At 46.0% G+C, this 27,764-nt stretch overlaps 1 protein-coding gene across 4 annotated transcripts in view; it reads left to right on the top strand.

Annotated features, from left to right (window-relative positions):
• Hmgxb4 (HMG-box containing 4) overlaps positions 1-25,158 on the top strand; it is a 27,703-nt gene extending 2,545 nt beyond the window's left edge. Inside the window, exons 2-11 of one of the 4 annotated variants that reach the window (XM_010615926.3) lie at positions 1,047-1,142; positions 1,708-1,856; positions 2,202-2,280; positions 3,006-3,973; positions 14,122-14,203; positions 15,683-15,747; positions 16,462-16,567; positions 17,010-17,179; positions 22,554-22,676; positions 23,079-25,158. In XM_010615926.3, the coding sequence (XP_010614228.1) occupies positions 1,112-1,142; positions 1,708-1,856; positions 2,202-2,280; positions 3,006-3,973; positions 14,122-14,203; positions 15,683-15,747; positions 16,462-16,567; positions 17,010-17,179; positions 22,554-22,676; positions 23,079-23,123 (1,818 nt within the window). In that variant the 5' untranslated portion in view covers positions 1,047-1,111 and the 3' untranslated portion in view covers positions 23,124-25,158. Of the gene's footprint in view, positions 1-1,046; positions 1,143-1,707; positions 1,857-2,199; positions 2,281-2,386; positions 2,499-3,005; positions 3,974-14,121; positions 14,204-15,682; positions 15,748-16,461; positions 16,568-17,009; positions 17,180-22,553; positions 22,677-23,078 lie in introns of those variants that run through there. The other 3 variants (XM_010615927.3, XM_010615928.3, XM_010615929.3) reach the window with 3 other exon arrangements.
• Positions 25,159-27,764: the final 2,606 nt, after the last annotated feature.

Below are 27,764 nucleotides of genomic sequence, written 5' to 3' on the forward strand. Positions count from 1 at the left end.
AAAAAATAAAAAAAAAAAAAAAAAAAAAAAAATGACAGTGCTTCTGTATTAGCCTCACCTCCCCGAAAGTATTAGTAATGTGTCATTGAAGTGTCCATTAGGATTGCTACAGCCAACTTACAATGCTGGAGATAAAATAAGAGTTATGTAAATGACCAGTCAGATCAACTTTTGAGCAATTAGCTAGCTGGTGAACACATTTCAGGATATTTAATGTATAATTTAAATTTCCTGTAGAGACTTTTCCTTCAGGGTTTGCTACTTGTCCTTAGAATATTTAAAGAACTTTACTGTGCCATGCAACGTACAAGATTGTCCGCTTCAAAGTCCGAATGAACATTGAAACTTGAACACCAAAAAAAAAAAAAACTTAATACCATAGTTACAACATTTAAATTATAGTAATTCTAAGTAGTGAAGATCTTAAAATCATACACATTTCCTCACCTGTGGACAAGTGGCCTTTAAGAAAGCTTGTGAGTGTTGAAAGCTGTCATATAGCCAGCTACTCTAAGTAGCTTTGCCACTTTTATACTTGTAAGAACTTCAGCAAAGTTATACTGTCCAATAACAATATAGTTATATAATACCTCTCTGTTATCATTTGTGCTTATGTTGTAATACAGCTGGTTAACTGGCCATCTAGTCCCATTGGTAGCGTTTCGTGGTCATCAGTGTTCAGCGTAGTCTGTCTTCCTCTGCGTCTTGCTCTGTCTGCATCTTGTCAGCACAACCGAACCTAGCCCTCTGGTTTTATGTCAGCTTTCCCTTGTCTCTGTGTTGTCAGTCCTGTTGGCATTTCTCATTTAGGAAGGAAGTGTTTTCTGTGATCACCAAATGACAACCATAATTTGTGACTCATATCTAATTTAGTGTAGCATACGTCCTACAGTTTGAACCTCAGTGTGTTTACAAACAGAGGAGGCGACGCCCTTTATTTCCTGCTGCCCTTCCAGTCAGCCCCTGGATTGCCACGCATTTTCTTCTGGAAGGTTGCCTCCATGTGATTTCACATTACAGGAGGGTTTTCCTTCTTTGTTTCTCAGACCTGGTCCTGTAGACGGAAGGAGCCTGGACAGTGACACATGCTCAAAGGCCCTGCAGGACCGCCATGGCTTATGATGACTCCGAGAAGAAAGAAGGTATGACCCCTTAACCTGAGGAGTGTCCTCTTCAGGCCTTACAGCCATGGAATAGAGACCAGCACTGGGCGCCACAGCCTGGACTCCACGTGCCAGTCCAGGGCACTGTGCTGACACTCAGCCTCCACATCATCCCCAAACTGGGCCTGTGGAAACGAAAACCAGGACAGGACAGGGGTTCCAACATGAGCCTCTCAGCCCTTGCCACCTCCCTGTGCAGGAGGCTGGGGTAGGAACCACGTGTGGACATCCACAGAGCAGCGAGCACAGCGCAGGAATCCTTGCTCTTTTCTGCTTTACCTCTGCAAGTTGTCCACCCACCAGAGCACAACTGAGAACAGTATCTGAGGATGCACACTGGGCCTTTCATAGCACGGAAGCGTGGTTCTTCAGGTTTGACTCTTCTATTTGCAGCCAGGTCATCAAGAAATACTCTGGTCCCTCTGGATCTAGCCCAGTGTCTCAGTGGACTGAGTGAAATATAATTTTAATCTGGAAATACAGGGGCTCTTGGTTGCTGCTTACCTTTCTCATTGCCTTTCCCAAATGAATTTGTGCTCCTCAGATTGCTTTGATGGTGATCACGGCTTCGAGGATATAGGACTTGCAGCTGGCCGAAGCCAACGAGAAAAGAGACGTTCTTACAAAGATTTCTTAAGGGAAGAGGAAGAGATTGCTGCTCAGGTCAGGAATTCTTCCAAGAAGAAGTTAAAGGTAAAGTTCTGAACATTTGAATTAGGAAAGTTTTAAACTTATCATATTTCCAAAATACGAAGGCGGAAGTATCTTTTCAGGTATTAAAACATAATAAATGGTGCTCACATCCATGTTTATTGTTTCCTATGCTTAACTTTGTTTTTCAAAGTCAAAAACCATCCATGAACAACAGTGGTTCTAAACTGCATTTGCCTTATATTTCTTTTTTTTTTTCTCATCGTATTTCTTCCCCCTGTTTTGTACTAGAGCTGGAACCCAGGGCCTTGGACTTGCCAGGCTGAGCTGCATCTCCACCCCATAACTGTCCTCTCCTTGTTTGTTCCTTTTCCTCTGCGATTGCAGGACAGTGAACTGTGCTTCTTGGTGACGGACACACACAGGAAGAAGAGGAAACACTCCCCTGATGACTACCACCATGGAGGTAAGGCCGGGAAAGGCAGCAGGTGGGCAAAATGCATCGCTGGTTCTTGGAGTCGGGGTAGGGGAAAGGGATCCAGATGTTGCTGACTCAGTGGCCTATTTAACAGGACAGTGGTTCTTGTTCTGAGTGCCGATAAACCAGTGTGAAGGAGGAGAGGTGGAGGGCTGGTATTGTGGAGGCTTCAGCATAGAAGAACAGTCTTCATTTGTGATACACAGGTACCAGGTTCCTTCTCCCCCCAATCATCCACTTATCTTGTGCCATTGTTATCTAGCATCCCTTTGCCACTGTAGTCCTGGGCCCTCCAGCCTGTGTCTGTGGGTCATTTCTCAGGGCACAGCCACTCACGAAGCCGGTGTTCTTACTGTGCTCTGCCTACACTGGTGAGACTAACCTCATACCGAATGAGTCTGTCCTGATCACAGAAACCAATAATCCCCTGTCTGCAACCTAATCTAATCTAAACCATAGCTCCCCTAACCCGCAGCAGTAGTCTGTTCTTCTGGGTGCTCTCTGGTTGCTTGTGAAGAATCAGTGAAGAGAAACAACTTCAGCGGCAAGGCAGGCAGCACCTGGGTGCCACCTCCAAGCATGAGGAACCGAAGGGCCTCCCTTGATCACTCGTCAGCCTCTTCCTCGAGTTAGTGGGGTGTCTTTGCTGAGGGGGACACTTGGTAGAAACTGTTCCTGTCTTCCTGACAAGCACTTCTCTTGATTATTTCTAGACATTTCTTCTTTGGAATCAGCACAAAAGAAAAAGAAAAGGTCCAGCCCACAGGCTGCTGACACAGCTATGGACCTGTTAAAAGCGATCACTTCCCCGCTGGCAGCAGGTGCCATTCCCCCCAGAAAGGCAGGGGAGAAGTCCTCTGGCTCTTCGAGCCACTCAAGCCACTCAGAGAGTAAGCGAGAGCACCACAGGAAGAAAGGCAGTGCCGGCAGCGGGGAGCTCCCCCCAGAGGATAGCAGCTCCCACAAATCCAAGAAAATGAAGCCACTGTACATGAACACAGAGACCCTGACCCTGCGTGAGCCTGATGGCTTGAAGATGAAACTTATTCTGTCGCCGAAGGAGAAGGGAAGCAGCTCCGTCGAGGAGGACTCTTTTCAGTACCCTTCTCAACAAGTAGCAGTGAGAAAATCCTCTAAGAAGTCAGCTCGGGATGAGCAAGGTGCTTTACTCCTAGGACATGAGTTACAGAGCTTTCTGAAAACAGCCCGGAAGAAGCACAAGTCATCCTCAGAACCACACTCATCACCTGGCCCTGAAGTCTCTGGTTCCGATGCTGCCCAGTTCCCAGAACCCCACGGCACTAACCTTGACCTTTCAGGGCTTGAGCCAATTCTAGTGGAGTCAGACTCGTCCTCTGGTGGGGAGCTGGAGGCTGGTGAGCTGGTGATAGATGATTCCTACCGGGAAATCAAGAAGAAAAAGAAGTCAAAGAAAAGCAAAAAGAAGAAGGACAAGGAGAAGCATAAAGAGAAGAGGCACTCCAAGTCCAGGAGAAGCTCAGGGCTGCCTTCTGCCACTCTGGGAGATGTTGCGGTGACTCCTGGTCCCCCTCCTAGCATCCCGTACACTGGGGCTGCTGCTGCCCCTGCCCCACCACCTCTCAGCATCCAGACAGATGGGCATGGAGAGAAGAAGAAGAAGAAAGAGGAGAAGGACAGAGAGAGAGAGAGGGGAGAAAAGGTAAAATGTTTTCTGCAGGGGGGTGAGGTTGGTAAGAGATGAAACGGGTCTTCCTGAGTAGGAGGGCGGGCGTGCCGGGGCTCTCTCAGGGATAGGGTCTGCTGGAGTGAGAGAAAGTGTTGCCAGTGGCCATGACTGCCTGTTACAGAAATAAGAGCTGTCTTTTTTTTTTTTAATCTTACTGAGTTTATTGGTACTTCTTAAGTATATAGTACAGTTACATTCATCATTGGATCTTGTACCCTTACGTGACAGATCTTGGTTCTCATTTAGAGCAATCTTGATTATGTATGGCTTCCTTCATAGTAATTCCCCCACTATGCCAATCATAGCTGAGGAAAAAGAGCTTCTCATGGCTGGTTCTTAGAATTCACAGAAGAAACTGATCCATTTCTTTCCCTCAGCAGTGCCGTCTGCCAGGGCAGTTGAGAGATGTGAAAGATGTCTTGAATTCACTGTGGAAAAAGCAGGTCTTCAGAGTCAGTAGCATTATGACCAGTCAGGTCCCAGAAGAAGCCAGCAGCCTCCCGAGGACTAGTGTTGGCTTCCAGGGTTGTCTTGGTGCCAGACCTGTTCTTTCAGCACTTGAATACCTACTGCCACAGGACTTTCTGCTGTAGGTGCTACCTGGAGGGACAGAGAAGAACAGGACAAAGTTCTGGCCTTGAAGAGTCCACTGACCCCTGGAGATGGGATTGAGGAAAGCCACCTGGCTTTGATTTCTTCCTTTAGAGCTGAGGTTTCTAACGGTTGTATTTTAGCTGGGGATTTAGCTCAGTGGCACTGCACCTGCCTCACAAGTGCAAGGTCTGAGGTCAAGCCCCAGTACCGAAAGAAGAAAAAAAAAAAGAACCTAACAGTTGTATCCCAGGGTCTCATGGCTGTGTCATTAAAGGCTTCCTCTTTAAAAATACTGGTAAATATTTTGTCCCTGCTGTCAAAGTAGTAGCTTACTTGATAGAAATTTATAAATTCTATAATTTATAAAAAAGCAGAGAAATCTTATTCTAAGATAAATTACCAAATGTGCAAAAAAGTAAAAAGAAATCTGTAAGGGCCAGGGATTTAGCTCAGTCAGTGGTGCCTTGCCCTCCTCACAAGTGCAAGGTCCTGAATTCAGTGAAGTCTGTAAACACAAAATAGTAGAAAGAAAAAAATGAGTTTTGCCACCTGAAAACAACCATTCTCTTTCTTTGTTTATATTTTTGAAAAATAAAATATCCAATAAAATCTGAAGAAAAGCTAAGGGGCAGGTAAGAATTTAGAAATGGGAATTTAATTTCTGTCTGTAAGGTGCACATTAATTTTCCCCTGCACAGAGTACCTTGGACAGGGCTAGGGCTAAGTACTGGGGATGCAGCCCAGGTTGGACTTGAACTTGCAAGATCTTCCTGCCTCTACCTCCTGGAGTGCTGGGATTGCAGGCCTATGCCATTGCACCAGCACAGGTGCCTTTGCTAATGTGGGGAGGGAGCCGTGGATGTGTTTGGGTCTCTCCGGGAATAAAGAGGGAAGATAAGGCCTTCTGAGCCTAGAGGAAAAAGACTCAGTGGAAGCAGAGAACTGTTTGAGAAGTAGCATAGAAGTCACAGCTCTGGCCTTGTTTCCATCTTCCGGGTAAATGTTCCTACCTTACTTACCGGGCGAGTGAATAAATATGAGGGTCTAGGCCCTGGCCACACACCCACGATGGCCTGGGTTCAGCCCCAACCTTGCATCAGTCTGCTTTCCGAGCCTGATGGGCATCAGGCTGCTTTCTCGAACAGTCTCACTGCCATTCTTTTGCACACAGAAGACCCAGAGCGCCGTAGAACAGTTGGAGCTAGGGTTGAAAATTGAGTGTCCCTGTTCCTCTGCTCTCATGCTGAGGTGGTGCCTTCCAGACCTGATCTGATGCTCCCTCTCCAGAGACACCCAACTCCTTCTCAGAGTTGGCTTCTACACACCCCTGAGCCTTGCTGTCTTTCCTGTTGCGCATTTTCTTCCTTGTACTGGAGCTGTCTTATGCATACACCATTGCCTCTCTCAAAAACCTCAGTGGGAGGGACTGCATTGGTTACCTTAATGTGTCCTCAGCTCCTCAGAGTCCTTAGTGACTATTTTGTAAATTGATGTCGAATGCATGAACTTTAGGATGAAAGGAACATACTGAGAAGACAGGTTCTGGAATGCCAGAAAGAAGCCCTTGGCAGTTGGTACTTTGTGGTTTATGAGCAAAGTTTGGATCTGATACAAATGATAACTTAAGAATAAAATGACAGGGGCTGGGGATTTAGCTCAGTGGCACTGCACCTGCCTTGCAAGTGCAAGGTCCTGAGTTCAATCCCCGGTACTGAAAGAAAATGAAAAAATAAAACGACAGAGCCGTACAAGGTGGGTTAAACTTTTGACAGACGCTGCAGATCATGATGGTGCAGAAGGTCAGCAGTAAGAGCTTGAGAACGAAAGTGAAGAGGCAGATCCCAGACAGTCTGAGGGAAAAGTGAGCACATGTAGGGAAGGTGCCTCTGAGTACTGGAGATAGCGGTCTCTCAAGATCAGGAGTTGCTCGTTCCCTGTGGGGATGTCATTACTAAGACTTTTAATTTATAGTGAAAACCTTAATATAAGTTAATACTTAATAAATTAATACTTGTGGCTATCCAAAAATCTGAAACAGTCTTACTTTAAGTCCAATAACTTATCAAACAAACATTTTTAGTGTTAACTACCATGTTTTTTAAATCTGACCTGGGCATAAAAATTCCCCACGAAACCTTGAATAAAGTATCTTTCCATGGGTTTTGCAGTATGAACTGTCCCAAGAGTCAGGGACAGGGCTGTGGAGAGAGAAAGGAGACCTCAGGCCCCTGTGTGCAGAGTGGAAATGCTGAAGGCCCTGGAAGGCCCTTTGACCTTAGATTGTAGGAGCAAAACTATTTGAAAAAAAGAGGAAGGAGAAGAACAACCAGTTGTGGAGAGGATGATAATTTAGAGGAGCAGCTAAGCAGTTGAAAGTGTGGGCTGTGGAGCCCAACCTCTTGGTCCAGGTCCTGGCTTGTGTGCCAGGCAGGATCTGTGATGTGTCCATCCAACTCAGCTGAGGGTGACAGCAGGCTTCCCTCCAACGGCTGCTGAGGATCGAGTGAGGTGATGTATGGAGGCGCTCTGGGTGCCATGTCAGCTCCCCAGGCGATGTGGTAAAGTTTCCAGGGAAACAGCGCTTTGACACCTATGAGCTGCCTTGTGAACTGCTAGCTGGGTGCAGTTCCCAGTTTCAACAACTGTGGTGCACTCCTTTCAGCAGTGCCATATCTTTACAGGGTTGAATTTTCGGTGGCTACTGTGATAAAAATCAAACCAAGTACCATGTGAAAGCCCATGTAGGCACTGAGGACCAAGCAGGTTTGGGAACTGGGCACAGTGCCGAGCACCAGTTATATAAATAAATCATACTCTCTGTGGGAAACCCCAGAGAGCCGTGGAGATGTGAGACCCAGGATTCAGGCAAACACTTGGAACTAGGGGTGTGCAGGAGTGAAATCTGTGAATGACTAGGAGGAGATCGAGCTGGAGCAGAATGTTAGAATACTGGTGTTGGGGACCAGAGTGGGCGGAACTGTTGTGTTGGAGGAGAAACTCAGAGGGAAGGGAAGGGCAGTTCCTAGAGTCATTGGTCCTCTGCTGTGAGGCTAGGAGCTGCAGTCCCTGGGACAGAACCCAGCTCAGCAGCCTCAGCTGTTGTGGGGCCAGGGAAAGTGCTGTGCACACGCAGGGGCTCCTACTTAGGGAAAAGGGATTCCTACTGGGAGAGAGGTGGTTCCGAGTTTTTTTGCAGGCTGGTTTTTGGTTTTTTGCTTGCTTGTTGTTTTGTTATTGTGGTTTGTATGTTTTGAGTCCTGCTTTCTAAGGAAGGTAGATAAATCACGTGGCAGTGTCTTGCTCAGTTCCCACTAAAGATCATCACTTTGGAATGAATGCTTTTTGTCACATTGCAAGTGTACCTGACTTGGTTTTACTAATTCTGTGAGAGCTCATCGCACACACTTCAGAGCTGTGCTCCCCTAGGGTAGGGCCAGGCAGCAGAAGTACCTGGCACCAGCAAGCTTCAGGGTGCATCCACTAATAAGCTGAATTTTAAGGTCAACTCACGGTGGTTCCAGGGCTCTCTCTCAGGCAAAGCTGGAGCTGAGTAACAGCAACTGATGGTGAGGAGCATCAGTAGCCATCTCTGAGCGCCTGCTCTGTGCCGGGTTTTCAGGCTCGATAGGCAGCTGTCCATGCCCCTGTGTGATGGAAGAAACAGCTGAGAAGATGCAGAGCCAGCATTTCAGTACAGATTTCCTTAACCCCGGGTCTGGCCTCTCCCACTGTAACCTCGTGCCACATGGTTACCCACACCATGATACATCTTGGCAAAGCTAAAAACATTCTGCGTCAAAGAAAATCGGTTGAGGGTCTTGGGTCTGAGGTCTGCCCTGTACAGAAGAGGGAGGCTTAAAGCAGAGTGCCGAGCAGTGGGAAGCTTGGCCTCAGGTCCATTGTACGAGGGTTCCAGCCTAACCTGCCGCTTCCTGGCTCTTCCCTTGACATGCTTTCTTGTTTCAGTTTGCTAACATGTAAGATGGGGCTGTTCTGGTTAAATTCCTTAGCTGTAAGGTGCTCAGTGTGCAGGCTCAGGAGACATTGGCCGTGGTTAGAATTGCTGTGCTTACACCCCGGAGTTCTAAAAGCATGGGTACCTCTTTAGAACTTTTTGTCAGTTCACATATTACATTGACTCAGCAAGGAGGCTGTTATGTATCTAATGCCTCCTCGGCATCCACACACTTTTAGGGGACAAGACTGGGGCACATATTTGGAAACAGTTGAGAACAGAAAGCAAGCAGGGGTAAGGAACAAAAGCAGATGTTATAGGATGTTTCCTCCAGCTCATTGCTCTGTGGAGAGCCCTGACGTCCCTGATGGAGTGCAAGAGAAGAGCCTTGTGTCTCCTCTGTTGTCTACTTTTAAGGCAAGGACACACACACATACACACACACGCCCAGCTTCACCGTAAGGTGATAAGGTGATGTGGGTCATACGCACTGACTCCTTCCTACACTCAGCACAGATTTACCCTGTATAAGAACAGTGCCAGTCCCTTGCACATTGCCAAGAGTCCAGGGAGGAGTAAGGGAGGGTCGCTCTCATGAGCGCAGGGTCTGCCAGAGAGTCTGAAAAGTAGTCACCAGAGGCCAAGGGCTGAGAGAGCCAGGAGCTGGCCCTAGGCTTCCTGGAGAGGCTTCACAAGAAAGAGGAGCAGGCAGAAAATAGGAAGTGCGGAGACGTTAGAGGGCACGGGGTTTTCAAGAACCCCAAGAAGTCTGAGCCAGAAGTGAAGCCCCAACAGGATAAGAATGACGTGGGGCAGCAGGAGTCACTCGAGGCCACCCTCCGGGGAGGAGTGGGGCACCTAGTGGGAGCTGGTACATCACAGCCGCAGTCCCTCTGTGTGTGGAGTTCTCAGGGTGGTCCCAGTTGACACTGGAGTCTCTGGGATCACTGCTGGCTGTGCGTGTAATCACTCCCGTGGTGGAAGCAGAGAAGGAAAGTGACCTCCAGGGTACACACCCATCAGTAGCAGGCAGGAATGGGGCCCCATGATCAGCTCTATGGAAAGGGTGTTCAAATTCTGTTCTGTGGTGAGGGATGGCAGGAGTATCATGCTCTCCGTAGATGATTTCCCTTCAAGCTAGTGAAACAAGAGCTTTCGTGTAAAAACCTTGCTCACCTTTCCCTTGGCCGGATCAGATTTGGGCTTTCAGTCAGGTGGGTCAGAAGAGTGTCAGCTGTCTGGACAGTCTGGGTTCAGCCCTTCAGGAGATGCTGCTCCAGACCTCAGTTTCCTCAGGCTGCTACAAAGCTTACAGGTGTTTCTATGGACAAAGCTCTTGGAACAGTGTGGCCTGCCTGATGCTGACAGCTTTTATGCTGGAGGCTGGGAGGTTGCTTTCTATATTGAGTCAATTTTTATTTAAGGGTCATAAGTTCTGTGGTGCTTTTACCACCAGATGTTCTAGCCTTCAGCATTCAACATTGGATCTTTAAAAGATAAGAAATTTTTTAAAAATTGGATCTTAAACTAGTTAGTTATAAAGAAGGATTTTCATCAGATTCTCAAAGTTCTATGCTCCAATAATCACTCTTTTATTATAAAGAGGATTAAGAAGTTGCTTTTGTTTTTTAATTTTTTTATTAAATTTTATTTTATCCCATTCCCCCGTCAAGCTCCCTCCCCTGTCTGTGTACAAAAGCTTTGTTTCCATAAATGGCGCAGGCTGGGCTCCAATTTGCAATCCTCCTGCCTTAGCCTCCTACAGTGCTGAAATTACAGGGGCACCACCACCTTACCTTAGCAGGCACTTTCTGAAACGGCTTGACCCTGTAGTGTGCCTCGTGGACCTCTGAATGGAGATTCTGGCTACAGAATCCCTTCCAGGGTCACATTTAGTGGGTGGCTTATTGCAGGTAATTGCTGCCAGCAATAAGAGGATCCACATTTTGGAAATACTGACACTGATTGAAGCACAGTCCATGCATTTCAGCTGTGACGCGTGGGCACTGTGTGTTTTCTGGCATGTTCAGTCTGCAGCCTTGGCTTGGGGGGTCTCCAGAGATGTTCACCATTTGTTTGCCTTTGAACTCTTCAGTCTGGGAGCTGCACCTTAGGTCCACACAGTGGGTGGGTTTGAGGTCAGCATGTGCTGCAGATCCCTGGGGAAGGGCCACATGAAGGCCAGCAGGATGTGGGCAGCAGGGGCTGGAGGTGATATCTTGTGGCTATCCAGAGCCATAATTTATTTTTTAATTGTTACCCACAGACATGAAAATCCCTTTTGGTAGTGGTCTGCACACACTGAGAAATCCACACAGAAACTTTTTTAAGACAGGTTCTCACTGCGTAGTTGAGACTGCCCTGGAACTCACTGTGTAGCCCAGGCTTATCCTCCTGCCTCAGCCTCCTGAGTGCTGGGACTACAGGCGTGCGCTCCCACACCCAGAAACTTCTTGGGGAGTGAATTTATCCTCCATCCCCTGTCACTCCGCAAGGTGTACCTTCCAAGCAGGGCAGGGTGGTGACTGAGGCAGCCCCAGCTGAGGGATTCCTGGAAACGGTGCTTCAAGTTCAAGGCCAGTGGCTGCTGTTTGTCTTTCTTGGGGTTAAGCCTTGTGGAGCAGGTTTCAGCAGTGATGAAGAAAGCCTCTGTAGACATCCCTGCAGCTAGGACTCATTTGTGAGAACCCTGAGCTGTCCTGCAGTATGATGGCCCATTCTGCCTCCCCCTGGGATGAGGAGGTGACCATGGCGTCCGGCCTCCCAGACATAGCATGCCAGAGCTCTGGGTTCTGGCCACGGTGGGCGTGGTGGGTATGCCAGAGGAGTGTGGAGTGTCTTCTGTGTGTTCAGCATCTGTCCCTGGTGAGAGGTCTCTTCCGTCCTCGGCTCAGTATTTAATCGTGTGTCTTCTTACTGCTGAATTCTAAGACTCCTTTGTATATTTTGGGTTTGGTCCTTTATCGGATATGTCTTCCGCAACTGTTTCCTCCCAGGCTGCACATTTTCTTTTCATTGTCTTCACCATGTCTTTCCCAGAGCAGGAGTTTTTAATTTTAATGAAGTCCAGCTGATCGGTCATTTCTGTCATGGATCATGCCTTTGGTGTTGGGCTTTAAAAATTAGGACCAAGGCAGGTGTGGTGGCGCACATCTGTAATCCCAACACTTAGGAGGCTGAGGCAAGAGGATTGCTGTGAATTCAAGGCTAGCCTGGGCTGCATAGCCAGACCCCATCTGAAAAAAAAAGCAAGGGGAAATAGTTTGAGGAGATCAATGACAATGTGTCTTATTATAATATGTTTTTTTAAATTTAAACATTCATCATGTCTTTTGATCATACTCCATATGTTGATATTCTCAATATTTAGTGATAAGGTTGATTCAACAGTTGAGAAAGATTTGGATGTAGAAATTATTTTTTCATCATGTACTCTAGTAAATTATGAGCATAAAGGTAGGTAAGCGTCTTTTTATTTCTTTTGTACTGGGGCTTGAATTTAGGACCTTGTGCTTGCAAAGCAGGCACAGTGCTGCTGAGCTAAATCTCCAGCCCATAAGTAAGCCATTTTTAAAAGATTAGCATAAAACTTTGAAGTCACATTTTTAACAGACCTGCCATAATTTCCCAAGTAAGTGTTAGCTCTTTCACTGCAGTTGCCTTGGAAGGTACATGGAGTATTTCCATTCCACAAAATGATTTCAGAACTTCTTTTGGAATTAAAGTCCAAGCCATCATACATGCTTTTTATTGTCATCAGTGTTTGTTTTTGAAGTGTAGTTATTTTATGGAAACATTCAGAACTGAGGCAGAAACCTTGACCTGGTAGCACACACTCCTATAACCTCAGCACTCAGGAGGCTGAGGCACGAGGATGTAAAGTTTAAGGACAGCCTGGGCTATGTAACAAGGCTCTGTTTTTTAAAAAAAGAACATTAGGGAAGTTAAGTATTGGATCAAGCTTTATTCAAAGCATGATGCAACTCAAGTTATGAATCAGCGCAGTGTTCTCTGTTGGGTTTTGGTCACAAAATCTGACTTTTAAGGCAAATAAAAATGGCCAGTTGGTTTCAAAGTGTGAAGCGTTTTGTCATTGTAGTAACCACAGGACCAAAAGGAACTATCTTAGGAGATGGAAGACAGATCATCATCTTCTGATGCTTACAGATAAGGAAATGGGAGGGGTGGTTTTGCAAAAACCCACACAGCAAACATCTCAGTTTATTAGAGTAGGATTATAAACCAGGTGTGGTGGGTACACCTGTCGTCCTAACACTGTGGGATACTGAGAAAAGAGCCTGGGCAACTTAGAGACTTAGTTGAGACCCTTTCTCAAACATTGAAACATAAAAGGGCTGGGAGTGTGGTGCAGTGTGAAGTCCCTGGGTTCCACCCCCAGTATCACCGAATAATAATAATAATGTGCAATCATTTCTGAAGCAGTAACTCTTTCTGGAGGAAGCAACATGTTTTCTTTCTGGTCCACAGTGTATAACCCTGGAAGTTGGGGTAACTGGGCTGTGGATGTCCTGGTGTGAAGACTGTTAGCTTTGCTGTGGGACCTTCAGCAAGTCAAAATAGAAATATCTTAGATTTTACTTTTTCTCAGCCTCAAAACCAAAGATTTGGCCAGATAAGTAACTCTCCTTCCCGGTAGGAACCCTTACGTTCTCTTCCTCTGGCCCTGCAGAGCTGTGAAGTAGAATACATAGTGATGTCATCTGTTTTATATAATCTTTGTTGAAATGTCTTCAAAGGTGAGAATTTTGTTTCTTAAAACCCACCCGCCTCTTTTGCCACTGCTGTGATACAGCGAAGAACAGAGGTGCTTCTGGCAAGACAGAGCAGCAGGTCAGAGTGGCCTTTACTTAGCTCTCCTCACCTTGAGCCATGACAGTGAGATAATAAAATAATGATAAACTGCAAATATAATAAAAGTAGGGTCAGGAAATTTTTAATTAAGATTAGAAATAGTTGAGTTCGATCCCTGGTACAAAAAAAAAAAAGATTAGAAATGAATACCAGAAAAGCAAAAAAGGATGTAAACCTTGCTCTTGGATTTCTGGCCCCAAACTTTATAAGGAAATGGCATGGTTCTGATTTTCAAAGATGCGCTTACTTCTAAAAGAACCCTTAGCCGGGCGTGGTGGCACATGCCTGTAGTCCCAGCGCTCGGGAGGCTGAGGCAGGCGGATTGCTGTGAGTTCAAGACCAGCCTGGGCTACACAGTGAATTTCAGGTCAGTCTCAGCTACATAGTGAGACCCTGTCTCAAAAAACAAACAAACAAAATAAATAAATAAATGAAAGAACCCTTAGCACTGGGGAGTCTGGAGGCAGAATGAAGGCTTTACAGGTAACAAGCGTGTAGCCGCAGCAACCTGGGAGACCCAAGAATAACCTGCTGAGCAAAAACTGTCATGGGTTAAAAATTATCTTGTCTCAGTAATGTGATATCTTTTTGTGAATGAAAAAGTGTAAGTTTACTTTCTATTTTGTCTGCATAAGCTCAGCACCACTAAACTTGGGTTCTGATCAAGTCTTGCCTTGTTCTGTGTTCTCTCTGGCACTAGCCGAAAAAGAAGAACATGTCAGCCTACCAGGTGTTCTGTAAAGAGTACCGCGTGACCATCGTGGCTGACCACCCAGGGATTGGTAAGAGCACGGCTGACCTTCCCTTGTTTTCCTCCCCATTTGTGTCTCTCAAACAGTGCACTGAGCTGATTCATTAAGCACAGCATCTTCCTGTGTTAGAACACAGATCTCATCTCTCTCCTCTGACATGCAAATCACTTTAGATTAGCCTTCATTCACCTTGCTGATACAAGGGGTGAGCTTCCTGCACGTCTCTTAACACTTTCCTGGCGCCTTAAGCTGTGTGGCTGTCTTACAGAGCGGCACAGGACAGTCCCTTCAGTGGTACAGGCCGCTCTGTGTGACAGTCTTGCATGTACTGCTAGTGGTACTAGTCCCATTGTGAACAAGTTAAACTGAAAAAACAGAAAGCTGTGAAAAATTAAATATTATAAAGTGTACATATGTAAAGTGCATATATGTGTGTGTGTGTGTGTGTGTGTGTGTGTGTGTGTGTGTGTGTGTGTTTCCAAGATTCTGCCATTGGCTTTCTCATAGACTCCCTTAGGTGTAGAGAAGCACCTGCGCAGCACTGTTCCTGTTTGTCTGTTACCTGGTGAGGCGAGGAAACACTACCCTAGACCTCACACAGTCCCTTACCCTGTATGTGTCTTACTTGCCTGCTACATACATACTTGCTCTGCCCCCTCCACGGGCTGCTATGATGTGCACCTGTGAACACTATAGCACAAGACTGCAGGTGTGGTGTCACATGCCTGCAGTCCTAGCCCTCGGGAGGCAGAGGCAAGAGGATCACGGTGAGTTTGGAGCCAGCCTAGGCTATGTGTTGAGTTCAAGGCCAACCTGAAATACTTGGCGATTGCTGTACAGTTGGAAGGGTGACATGACACATCTGAGTGCTCCTTGTTGGCTACAATGGGAAAGTTCTTTTCTCTGATTCTTCAGATATCTAGTAAAAACCTAATATCATTTATCAAATTCTATGTAGCATATTGTCCTTAACAGTGTAGGAGGCCTTGTATTACAAGGTCAGATTAAGACACCAGAAAGATGCCTCAGCAGTGAGTCCCCAGAGTAGAACGTGTGAGCATTTGAGCCTGTCTTATGACCACCAAAACATCTTTTCCCTATAGAAAAAATCAGAATAAAAGTGATAGGAATCTGCTTCAGTTTTCTGAGAGAATCTCGCAACCTTTAAACCTGATCTTCAAAAGCCTTTTTCTGGACCAAGGATTTAGCTTAGTGGTTCTGCCATCTGCCTTGCAAACGCAAGAACCCGAGTTTGATCCCTAGTACCAAAAAAAAAAAAAAAAGCCTTTTTCTACCGGGCATGGTGGCGCATGCCTGTAATCCTAGCACTTGGGTTGCTGAGGCAGTTGGATCACCACAAGTTCAAGGCCAGCCTGGACTACATAGCAAGATTCTGTTAAAAAAAAAAAAAAAAAAAAAGGCCTTTTTCCAAATTCTACCCCCACCCATCTTCTGTTTTGTTAAAGTAAGCTTGTTCTGCATTGTTTTTATTTTTATTTTTTATGCTAGATTTTGGGGAACTCAGTAAAAAACTGGCTGAGGTGTGGAAGCAATTGCCAGAAAAGGACAAGCTGGTAAGTGCACTTTCCTACAACCATAGTTTTCATAGCGTTTTGCCTTTTGAGTGTGTGATTCTCCTATAGACCATCCAGCAATGCAGCAATGAAAACAGTGAAGAAAATGATCAAGCAATGGACCATGGTGCAACAGTGGTGTTAACAGTGCTGGTATTGAGTTACCTCGCCGAGGGTTTAGCTAGAGGGAGGCTGTCTTCTGTAAGTTTGGCTCATTTTTCCAAACACTTTACATCGAGCCGAAAGGAAACCTAACTTGGGCAGTGAGTGGGGTGTCAGAGGACACAGTGTCACGGCCCCCACCGCAGACCCCTGAGGGTTGATGCATCTAAAGATCAGGGAAGACGCCCTGCACAGTCAGCCACAGGATTTGCTCAGCAGGCTCCAGGTCACCGTGCTCCTCTGCCATGGCGACATAGTGGCCACTACAACCAGGAAGTCAGTAACCTGGATAGTAGCTAGGCATTTACTGTGGCTTACATCTCACCCACAGCATGATCTGTTAGGCTGAGGTCAACCATTGGCACTGAGGCGTGTTCATTTTCCAGGCTTAAATATCAGTGCAACAACAGGCTGAAGCCAACTGAAGGACCTCAGCCTAAAAGTCAGCGTCAGCCTCTGCCTGCCCGCTCTATCCCTTCACCCTGTTCTGCTGTGACTTACCTTCCATTTTATGTTTTGTCCCTTTTAAATTGCACGCTGATCTGATTGCAGATTTGGAAGCAGAAAGCTCAGTATCTGCAGCACAAACAGAACAAAGCAGAAGCTACAACTGTGAAGAGAAAGGCGTCCAGCTCAGAAGGCTCCGCGAAAGTCACAGGTAGCGGCCACCTCCTCATTGTGCACATGCTGCCTTCCTCTGAAGCTCTGTGAAGCTGGCTGCCTCGCTAAGAAATTGGGAAAACAGCTGGTACTAGAAGGAGACCTCAGTACCCACATATTACCGAATATTATAGGCAGCACAAAATGATGCTCAGAATTAGAATATGTAAACAAATCAGAGGTCAGCAAACTTTCTCTCTAAAGACCAAGAATGTAATGTTACAGGCCTGTGTGCCATGTGCATTCTGTCACACATTCATCTGTCTTTTCCTATAACTTTAAAAATGTGAAACTATTTCTAGCTCACAGGTCATGCAGAAAGAGCCCATGGTTTTGCAAGTGCCTGGTATACTTCATAGGAAGGGAAAGTCAGGAGCAGGGTTCTGTGGTACTGAAGGCTGCAGGTGAATTTCACTTCTCCTCCACCCCTCTGTCCTCAGCTCCTTCTGCAGGAGTCCTGTCACCCCAAAAGAAGTCCCCACCCACCACCATGCTGTTCCCCGCATCTCCAGCCAGAGCTCCCGAGACAGAGCCCATCGATGTGGCTGCACACCTCCAGCTGCTAGGGGAGTCCCTCAGCCTCATCGGACACCGCCTGCAGGAGACTGAGGTGAGCACGCTCTGGGCACCGTGGCTCCGGGGTCCACCCACTCCTTGCACCTACATTCACCGAGCAGTTGCTTGGTGCTGGGCCAGGGGGACACTGAAGACATCATGGCAATACATCTAGAAGCACGAATCTACCTGTTGATTCTTAAAATTTATACTAATACCATTTTATTCCAACAGCAGCACAAAGAACAGTTAGAATTCCTGTAACTGATTTTTATTCTTTAAAAATGCAGTGGATATGGCGTACACCTATAATCCCAGCACTCAAGAGGCTGAGGCAGGAGGATCGTCAAGAGTTCAAGGCCTGCCTGGGCTACATAGTTCAGGGTCAGCCCAAGCTACAGAAGGGAAACCCTGTCTCTAAAACAAACAAAAAAGTAATGGAGAGCCAGGTGTGGTGGCACATGCCTGTAACCTCAGTACTCAGGAGGCTAAGGCAGGAGGATTGCCACAAGTTCAAGGCCAATTTTAACTACATATTAAGACCCTGTCTCCAAAAAAAAAAAAAAGTAAAAGCCAAAATGAGGAAAGAAACAAAGGTAGAGGAGGACTCTGCAGTATGTGTTCCTATTTCTAGAAGGTTCTGTTCTGGCTGACTGAGAATCGGGAAACCACATCACAGGCCTCACTCAGATCTGGAAGAATCGAAGCTATCGCAGACAGACACAATTCAGTTTTAAAGCCTCTCACAGCATCTCCAGCCCCGTGGGTCTCCAGCATTTGTGCAGTAACATCTCTGCAGTTTAACTTTCTCAACAGCCTAGTTTTCATGTCAAGAAACTAGAAATTAAAATTTTCAGACTTTTAGATACATGTAAAAAAAAAAACACACAACCAAAAATTGCAGTGCATCCGGTAAGTTGAAATCCCATAGCAGTTTTGGTTACTTGTACTTCTAAGATGATTTGGATTTTTTAGCACATTTCCAGCAAAGCTTTAAATATTGAGATTAGATTGGACAGGGGATTGAGAGTTGCTGTGTTTCTCTGAAAATAAGTAGTAACTGTGGATGTTGAGGTTCTAAACGCTTCATTGCTGTGCACTTCAGTATCCAGTGCTCTGTGCCTGAGGGAGCTCTTTGTCGCATTAAGCTCTACTTTCAGGGTCACTTACTCTGAAAGCTGCCATGCTCCACTTTATTCCTACACTCAGTTTTGAACCACATTGCCCTTCACAAACGCAGCAGCACAGGAGGTCAGCTCTTAGTTCTGATAAGACACGTGAGCTAAGAAGTCATCTCAAGATGGAACTAATCCTATGCTTTGTGTGCAAGTTAAATCACTATTTGGCAAATAAAATGCCAGAGGCCACAAGAGGTGAAGCTGTGTCTCGGTTATTGGTTAATTTCTAAAACTTCAGCTGGCGTCAAAGAATGGAACACTGTAGACTCATATCTGAAAGAGCAAAAGTATTCCAGAATAAAAGAGCTTGTGATCCTTCTCTGTCTTTTCTTATTTTATCATTCTTATGTTTGCTATTTTGTTGTAAGGACTCTCTATATTCCAGGTATTTCCATTTAGTTTAGCGAGTGTTTGTTGAATTTTGAGGCATTATTCTAAGAACTTGGGGAGCCAATATCCGAATATCCAGTATGCCTATCAGGAGGAACTTACAGCCTAACTGGAAATACAGAAAGTTTATATAGTTATCAAAACAAGCCAGGGCCTGGAATTTAGCTCAGTGGTACCACCACCTGCCTTGCAAGTGCAAGGTCCCAAGTTTGATCCGTGGTACCAAAAACAAAAAACAAAACCAAACAAAAAAAGCCAGTCCTGAAGCTGGGAATGTAGCTCAGTGGCAACAAGCCGGTTCCAGTGAGGAGTCGCTATGAGAGAGTTACTGTACACGGCACAGCAGCCCCCTTCAGAGGGGAACTTGGTCAGATCCCCAGATATCTGCAGCCACAGATAGTACCAGACCTTGTGTACAAGCACAGCAGGCTGGGGGACTCAACCCACAGCTGCGCTGAACAAGGAGGGACCAGGTCCCTGCTGGACAGGGTTGGACAGAGTGATCTCACCATACTGTTCAGAAAAGCATGCAGTTTAAAACTTAGGGTTATTTCTGAAATTTTCCATTTAATATTTTTTGACCAAAATGGACGATGGGTAACTGAAACAGAAAAGGAAACCACAGATAAGGGATGACCCCTATGATCACAGAAGGAAAAGAACGTACAGACTCTAGTCCACTTAATTTTTTAAGTCTTGCTGATTTTTTTTTTTTTTTTTTTGAGACAGGGTCTCACGATGTAGTTGAGACTGACCTGGAACTCACTGTGTAGCCCAGGCTGGTCTGGAACTCAAAGCGATCCTCCTGCCTCAGCCTCCCCAGCGCTGGGATTACAGGCATGTGCCACTACGCCTGCCTTAAGTCTTGCTGATTATGACTCACATACCATAGAGCTCATCCTTTTAAAATGCAGAGCCTAGTGGGTTTCCGTTATTTTTAGAAGAGTGGGCCCATCACTACCTAACTCCAAAACTTTCCTTACCCCAAGCGAAACCCCAGCTCATTAGCGGTCATTCCCCATACACACTGGAGTCCACTTTTGCCCTGAGTTTAATTACTGGACTATATCCTCTTCACACACTGCACTTTGCATGTACCACTTGGACTGTTATTTATGTTACAATTTTATTTCAGTAAATCTGTCTAGCCAGGTGTTGTGGCAAATACCACTCTAATCCTAGCCTGAGACAGGATTGGAAATTCAAGCTCAGCCTGGGCAACTTAGCAGCTTAGCAAAACCCTGCCTCAAAAGGAATTTTTGGGGGGCCGTGGATTTAGCTCAGTGGTTCTGCCACCTTCCTCACAAGCACAAGGACCCAAGTTCGATTCCCAATACCAAAAAAAATAATTTTTTCTTAGCCAGGCGTGGTGGTGCACGCCTATAATCCCAGCACTGTGGAGGCTGAGGGAGGAGGATCATGAGTTTGAGGCCAGCCTGGAATACTTACTAAGTTCAAGTCCAGCCTGAGCTACACAGTGAGTGAGACCTTGTCTCAAAAAACTCCCCCCAAAAAATGTTTTGTTTTGTTTTTTTTTAAAGATCAGAATGTAGCTCAGTACAAAGGCCCTGGGTTCAATTCCCAGAACTACTAAATAAATAAATGCTTTTGCAGTCATCCTTGACATCGCAAGAGTGATGTTCTAATTTTTGTCTAATGTACATCATAATGGGATATGTAACTATCAAAATTACATTAATCTGTTTGCCAGGTGAAATTGCATGCCACACTTTAAGGAATTGTACCATTTGCTAAATTGGATAACTGAAGCCTTGGGAGGTTTAGTGAAGATTACAAGTAGATACAATTCTAGATACTGCACCCGAGCCTGTGTCCGGCCAGCCCCCTTCCTGCCCTGTCCCCCAGCCATCCTGTGCTACTTAAGTAGGTAGGAGACTGGGAGAACAGAGGGAAGTCGGGAGAGGCACTGTGAGGAGGCGGCGGTGTTCAAGCCGGATATTAATGGGAGCAGGGAGCTATCCCTTGGGGTGTCAGAGACCCCGGGTTTTCTGCAGGAAAGTATGAAGGAGGCCCATTGAGGCTGTAGACATTTTAGCTGTCTTATGTGCTGGGCTTCCACAGGTTTTATTTGAAAATTTTTACTAAAATCTTGAAATAGGTTTCATTTTAGCAATAAACACAAGGTGAAAAATAAAGGCTAGAAACCAAATTACAGGAGTTCTTCGTGGATACTTCAGTGTTTCTACTCTGCTGTTGGGGAACTGTGGGGCTCTTTCTGGGGGAAGAGGTGTGATCAGAGCACCTATTCTGGCTTTCTGTGAGATCTTCGATTTTAGATTGTGAGTAAAAAGAGACCAGAGTTGGGAGGAGTTAGAGCCATAGTCTAGATGCAACAAACATGCGAATTTACTTTGGCAGTTGTACATGCATGAACTTGAGTTGCTGTGGGACCGCCCTTCCCGGGGCCTGTCTTGACCCCACAGCTCTCTTGATCTGTGTTATAGGACACTTGCCATTAGTGGTAGGACATAAGAGATGAGGCATAGTTCCTGCCCTTGAGGGACACAGGATCCATGGGGAGATTCAGGGTAAAGTATTAGGTGTAATTAATGTAGGGCAAAGGTGATGAATGATATTGCTAACTGCTAACAAACATTTTGCTGAATGCTCAGTCAGCCAGCTTTGGTTCAGAATGCTTTATGTAGTTTAATTCATTTAATTCACACTGCAGCTTTAGGATGGGCAGCATTTTGTTTCCCACTTTACAAAAGGAAAAGTAGGGCCGGGGATTTAGCTCAGTGGTTCCGCCACCTGCCTTGCAAGCACAAGGACCCAAGTTTGATCCCCGGTACCAAAACAAAAGGAAAACTAGACTTGGGGGCATCGCTTGCTCAGGAGCCAGCCCCTGGTGCTGACAGGAGTTGCATTTGCAGTGCAGCCTCGGGGTGCAAGCTCTAACCCTCTTGGTGAACCACCAGACCCCAAAGATGGAGGGGGACGTCTGAGAGTGAGGGAAGAGTTGGTGATGGCAGAGGCCTTGGGCCTCCGTCAGAATGGCAGCGACTGTGGTAGACAGATGGATGCGCGAGGAGATCCAGAAGAGAAGGTCGTTCCTCTTTAAGGCATGATGAGACAGAAAGCCACGAAGACACCCAGCAGGCAGCTAGACAAGCAGAGACGTAGTTTGTAGGTGAAGGTGTTGATGATAGTAGGGATCTTTCCATGTACCACACACTGTTCCAGTGCTTTATCCTCGTGATTTCAGGCCCAGGACAGTAGGCAACCTGGCCAGGCGCAGAAGCCATGGGTGCTGGGTCAGGATCTGGACCCAAGCTGAATCCAGTCCAGGTCCTCACGGTGCTTCTGGTGAAAGCAAATTGTGCAGGAGCTGAGCAGTGGGTTCTCACATCTTTGCAGCACAGATATAGATGATAAGAAATGTGTGAGGTGTTAGAATTTACTTCTGATTGTGAACACTTCAGTCTCGAATAGTGATCTGAGAAAAGTATGTGTGTGTTTAAGTGTGAGTGTGGCATGTAGAGTAGTTAGGGTGTAGTCAGCGCACTTGAGCTTGTCCTTGGAGTTCATGACAGATGTACTCTTGCATATATGAGCTCACAGATCTTCCCAGCAGCTCTCCAGAGCAGGTATAACTCTGTTCACTCTTCTGGTGAAGTGATTTCCTTGGAAACAGAAAATACAATGGATTACGAATACAGAGAGGAGACCTGTAAATGTACTGTAAAAGTTTAAGCATTTTCAGAGTAGTGAAAGTAGATCCCTCCACATCTGTGTAAGTTTCGTTCCACAGACTGAAGGGCCCAGGATTTCTGAAAGTCGGCGAGGAAAGGGAGAACACCTGGGGCGCACGGTGTGAGTGACAGCCTCCTTTCCTTTCAGGGCATGGTGGCCGTGTCTGGCAGTTTGTCTGTGCTTCTGGATTCTATCATCTGTGCTCTTGGCCCCCTGGCATGTCTGACCACACAGCTACCTGAGCTGAACGGCTGTCCCAGGCAGGTCTTGGTGAGTCCTGTTTCACTTGGGAGTGGGGGAGGCACCCTGTCCTGTGGAGTGTGATGCTGTGCCTTCATGAGACCAGAAAGTGTGTCACTTCCCAGAATAGCACTTTGGGGACGAGGGACCTAGCCCTTGAGATACAGTGCTTCCCATGTTTCCTGTGTGCTCTTCTATGCACAAAGACAGTATGGGGTTTTCTGCCTCATTTTTACTGGGATTAATAGAAGACATCAGCAGAATGCATCCTAGCGTAACAGGCCATCAGATGCTCTCTGCGCGCTCACCCCATCCCTCCACCCTCTGTCTGCTTTCATTCCACTTGTCCCTCCTCATCTGCCCCCTAAACGGAGAAACATGTCCCGGAACCATTGGAAAACACCCCTCAATTGACCTCTTTTTGTTTTGCAGTCAAACACTCTAGACAACATTGCTTACGTCATGCCTGGACTGTGACAACCGAGAGCCCTGGGACAGAGACCTGCCCGGCCTCTCTGCTGGGTGTGTGTGTGTTACTGTTGCAGACTCCTCACTGGCCTTGGGGTGTGGGTTTTAAATCTTTGTATCTCTGTGTTATACATATGTATATATATATATATATATATATATATACACACACATATATATAATGTACAGTTATATACGTAGGACCGTAAGTACTTTGCTTTGGTAATTTGAAATGGCAAAGGTGTAGCCAAAGGAAACTGGCAGGCATAGGGGCTTGGGATTCTGCATCCTCTTGTGGTGGATAAATCTGCCTTAAAAATCAGCGTCACTTGGGACTGGGGGCTTGTTCCGGGTGCGGAGCAGCACCTCCTTATGGACAGCTAAATTGTGATTTTTTTCCCAAATCAGTTGTACCTCCAGACCCATCACTGACCATTTGCCTTACTTGTCGTATAGTCAGAAATGTAATAAAGATGATGGGAGATGCCAGCTGACCAGAAGTGACCTCGGTGGCGAGTGTCACACCAGCGGAGCTACTGAGATGGCTTAGATGGACTGCGTAGGGGTCATTCCACTCCCTACTACACAGGTGTCCACATCTCAGAACTTACTGCAATCACTGATACCACTGGCAGCCTCGGGAGAGGCTGAGCAGTTAGTGATTCCCGGCAGGAGAGATCCCTGAGGGTGACGCTGTCTGCCCCAGCCAGAGCTGCTGGTGTTCCAAGCTGACCCACGCTATTGGTCTGCAAACCCGCGAGCTGGCATCTCTGGCAGTGCTAGATTGGCCACCAAGTCCCGCAGATTCTGCTGCTTAGTTTCCTGGTGGCTGTGAAAGATAAACGTTGCCCCGTGTGGTTCTGGAGTTCATCTTACTGGTTCCTCTGTGGGCAGATAAAGCACTCTGCATTCCACATGTGAGTGAACTGCAAAAAAGACTCGATCCTCATGTAGGTTTATTTATATGTGTGTGAATGTGTATTTTAATTATGTGTATTTAACTCTAAATTCCTTAGATTGTTAATTTATGCTGTAAATTTCTGTATATATAATTTAATAACAAAAGCGTCCACCAGCAGCAGCGTGTGGAAGATACAGATTGGCCACTTCTCCCTTCTTCCTTCCTTCCTCTGGTGTGTTCTGAAGATTCCAAATCATATATACTTTAAGGTTTTATATCTCAAAAAAGAATCATGGTACTGGGGTTCTAATTCTTTATAAAGAACTTCAAAGCCTTCAATAATGTCAAAAGAGTGAAATTTTTAAAAATCTTAGCATTCCCCGCTGCCCTTATTTCAAAGAGCCAGACCTGTGTCTTGGGTGGAAAGACGACAGTAGGTGGTTTTAAATGTGACTCCCTGCCGAGCCACCAGGAGGCTCTGGGGACAGTGCAGCCAGCAGCATGCTGCACAGCTCCTCCCTTCCCCAGCCAGTGTCGTCACAGGGGTGTATTCCTCAGAGGCCACTGAACCCCAGCTCAGAGCAGTTCTGCAGTTTAATCAAGGAAATGGGAACATTAGGAATTGAAATCAAGAAGCAGAAATGTTAGCTTGCACGTGTCAGAACCTCATCGGTACCCAGGGAAGGTTCCTGTGTGACAGATGACAGGGCGCAGGGGTGAGGCATAGAAATCAGGCCTACAGCTTCATTTTATTCGGTAATGCGTTCCCGGGTGGTGGTTCTGAACCACAGTGGCACACGTGTGACTCCCGTTGGGCGGCAAAGGGACAGTCATGCATGTGCCCCAGTGGGTCAAGCTGGCAGGAACGTGTTATGAAACCCTAAGGAGAGCCTGCTGTTTTTGTTTCGTTTTTGTTTTTCCTTTGAAACCTAGCCCTACTGTATTTGTATTTAAGATTTGTACACATTTGTATGGTAATCTGTATCTTGTGGTATTTGGTACTTAATAGAGGAAAAACTTTGGATTCAGACTTCTTGGCAGTTTTTATATCATTGCTTTATTTTGTTTTTTAAATTCCAGTGGTTTGACCCAAATACTCTTATGATTGTATAAAGAAAATTTTGTACTTATATTATTAAAAATCACATTTTTAATATTTGTAGTCTAGTCTCAGCTGTCTTTTCCCTAATCGTGCTAATCATAGTTGCTATGGAATTATAAAACAGCTGTTTTTCACATTCTGTTCTACCACAGTTTTCTCTTAAAAAAAAGAATCTGAAGTAGAGGTGAAATGACTAATTTCAACCATTTTCCTAACATGCATCTTACTGTCTGTTAACTTTACATTGTAAAGACAAGTTCCAAAGCCAGTGCATCTTACAGCTCTTGCTCTGTTCATTGGCAAATGGAACTGAACATTCTGGTGCTGGCCAGCACTGGGGTCACAGCAGATGCATGTGCTCGATTGGAGACATCTGTGCCAGCGCCGTCTGGGCCTCGTCGTCACAGCTCACAGCCTCACCTGTGAAACTGGGCTCGTCATCCTCTGCCGCAGTCCCAAAGCCAGCCAGCCTGGCTTGAGTGTTCAGTAACACTGTGAACACCAAGTAGCTGGAAACCGGACCTTTCAAGGAAATTCAGTGCAGACATGAAGTGTTAAGTCTTAAGAATGAAATCAGATGATGGATTACAAGGCTATGTCTTACAGAGGGCCAGCGAGAAAGCGGCCACTGTACCTGGAGTGACTGACTGTTGGTGTGATTTGCATACTTCATCTCCCTTAACCCTAACAAGCCTTACTACTACTCCCCTTCACAGCTGAGAGCAGAGGCAGGGAAGTTCTGTACTTTTCCTGTTTTTATAACTAAGTTTTACAGCCAGAGTAAGAGCACGGGGACAGCCAAACCCAAAGCCTTGGCACTATCTGCCCCAACCTACCTTCAAATTCAGTATATAATTCAGAAGCAGACTGAGATTTCCTTGCTCAGAGACGCAGCTGGCTTTCGCTTTTCTTATCTATAATCTTTAAAGTGGTGGAAGCATGTCTAGATTTTTCTGTAAGTGTTTAAATGATATAAAAGCTTACATTGATGCAGCATGGAAAAAGGAACTTTTACCCTTAGCAAGGCATATTAATATTACTAAAATAATTAAAAGGAAAAATTAAATGTCTTATTAAATGAGTTTGTTCATTATTAGCAGATACGTTAGGAACATCTGATCAATTTTGTACTACACAGTTTTTTTGTTTTTGAGACAGCCTCACTAAATTGCCCAGGGTGGGCTCAAACTTGTGATCCTCCTGCCTTAGCTTCCCAGAGTACTGGGATTACAGGTGTGCACAATGTTTTCCATTTACACCCTTATCTAGTTTTAATAAAATTAACATACATGCATCAGGAATGGAGACACACGCCTGTAATCCCAGCACTGAGGAGGCTGAGGCAGGAGGATCACTGAATTCAAGGCCAGCTTGAACTACATAATGAGACCCTGTCTCAAAAAAAACCAGCCAGTTGTGAGGGCACATGTATGTGATTCCAACACTCAGGAGGCTGAGGCAGGAGGATCGCCATAAATTCAAGACCAGTCTGAACTACAAAGTGAGACCCCACCTCGAAAAACAGTCGTCAATGAAAAAATCCAAAAGTTCACGCTAAATATACTCTACTCCACACCATCAAGCAGCATGCTTAAAGGAAGCCAGATACAGAAGTACCTTGATGTGAGGGGTCATCTAAATGTACATCCCTGCAGTCCAGAAGCCACTACAGAAAGGCGAGTCCCATAGCTCACATTTCCGCATGCTAGTCATTGTGTTAGACAACAGTGATGACCAAAAGAGACAGAGTACCCCAGCCCCACGAAGCACCTAGACCGGTGGGGAGAGGGCAGGGGTTGGGAGGTTTTCCTAAGCATTACTGAAACACTTCAAAGCAGGTTTTCTGTTTTGGTACTGGGAATTGAACTCGGGTCCTTGCACTTGCAAGGCAGGCAGAACCACTGAGCTAAATCCCTGGCCCTTTTGTTGTTATTGTTGTTTGCTTTTTGTTTTTTGAGACAGGGTCTTACTATGTAGTTGAGACTGACCTGGAACTCACCATGTAGCCCAGGCCAGACTCAACTCACAGTGATCCTCCTGACTCGGCCTCCCAAGTGCAGGGATTACAGGCGTGCGCCACCACACCCGGCTCACAAAGCAGTTTTTATATTATAGATGTTGGACCCCATGGCAACTTAAGAACACACAGCACTAATCAGAGAACTGATCTAGTTCTCATTAGATTTTCCCCCACCCAAAATGTGTGCCAAGTCAGTTTAATCTTTCAGATGTAAATCCCCAACATGTTGTGGGACCCTAACCGCTACGTAACCCTAGTTAGCCAGCGAATAGCAGCATACATTTCTTTGTGCCCGGCTCCAAGATAAGATTAAAACAGTGTATGGAAGCCTGGTACGGGCAAACAAGATAGCGACTCAAGGCCTCGTTAGAACAGAACGGCCTGAGGTCTGGAGATGAAAGGCCAGGTGCGCCGTACAGCTGACTCCTTTGGATAGATAGCAGAAAACCGACCCCCTGACCCCTGGCCCACTTGCTGTGCTTGCAGGCCTCTTCCCTTGCCTTTAAAAAACTGTGCTGACCCCTGTGCTGGGCCTCTCTGAGCTGCTCAGTTCTGAGAGCGCCATCTGGAGACTAATAAAGGTCTATTTAACAACAAGCCTGGTGTGTTCCTTCCTGGGTGAGCCTC

The sequence above is a fragment of the Fukomys damarensis genome, unplaced genomic scaffold, assembly GCF_012274545.1.
Source record: "Fukomys damarensis isolate Sample0158 unplaced genomic scaffold, DMR_v1.0_HiC HiC_scaffold_15, whole genome shotgun sequence".
In the NCBI taxonomy this organism is placed as follows: Eukaryota; Metazoa; Chordata; class Mammalia; order Rodentia; family Bathyergidae; genus Fukomys; species Fukomys damarensis.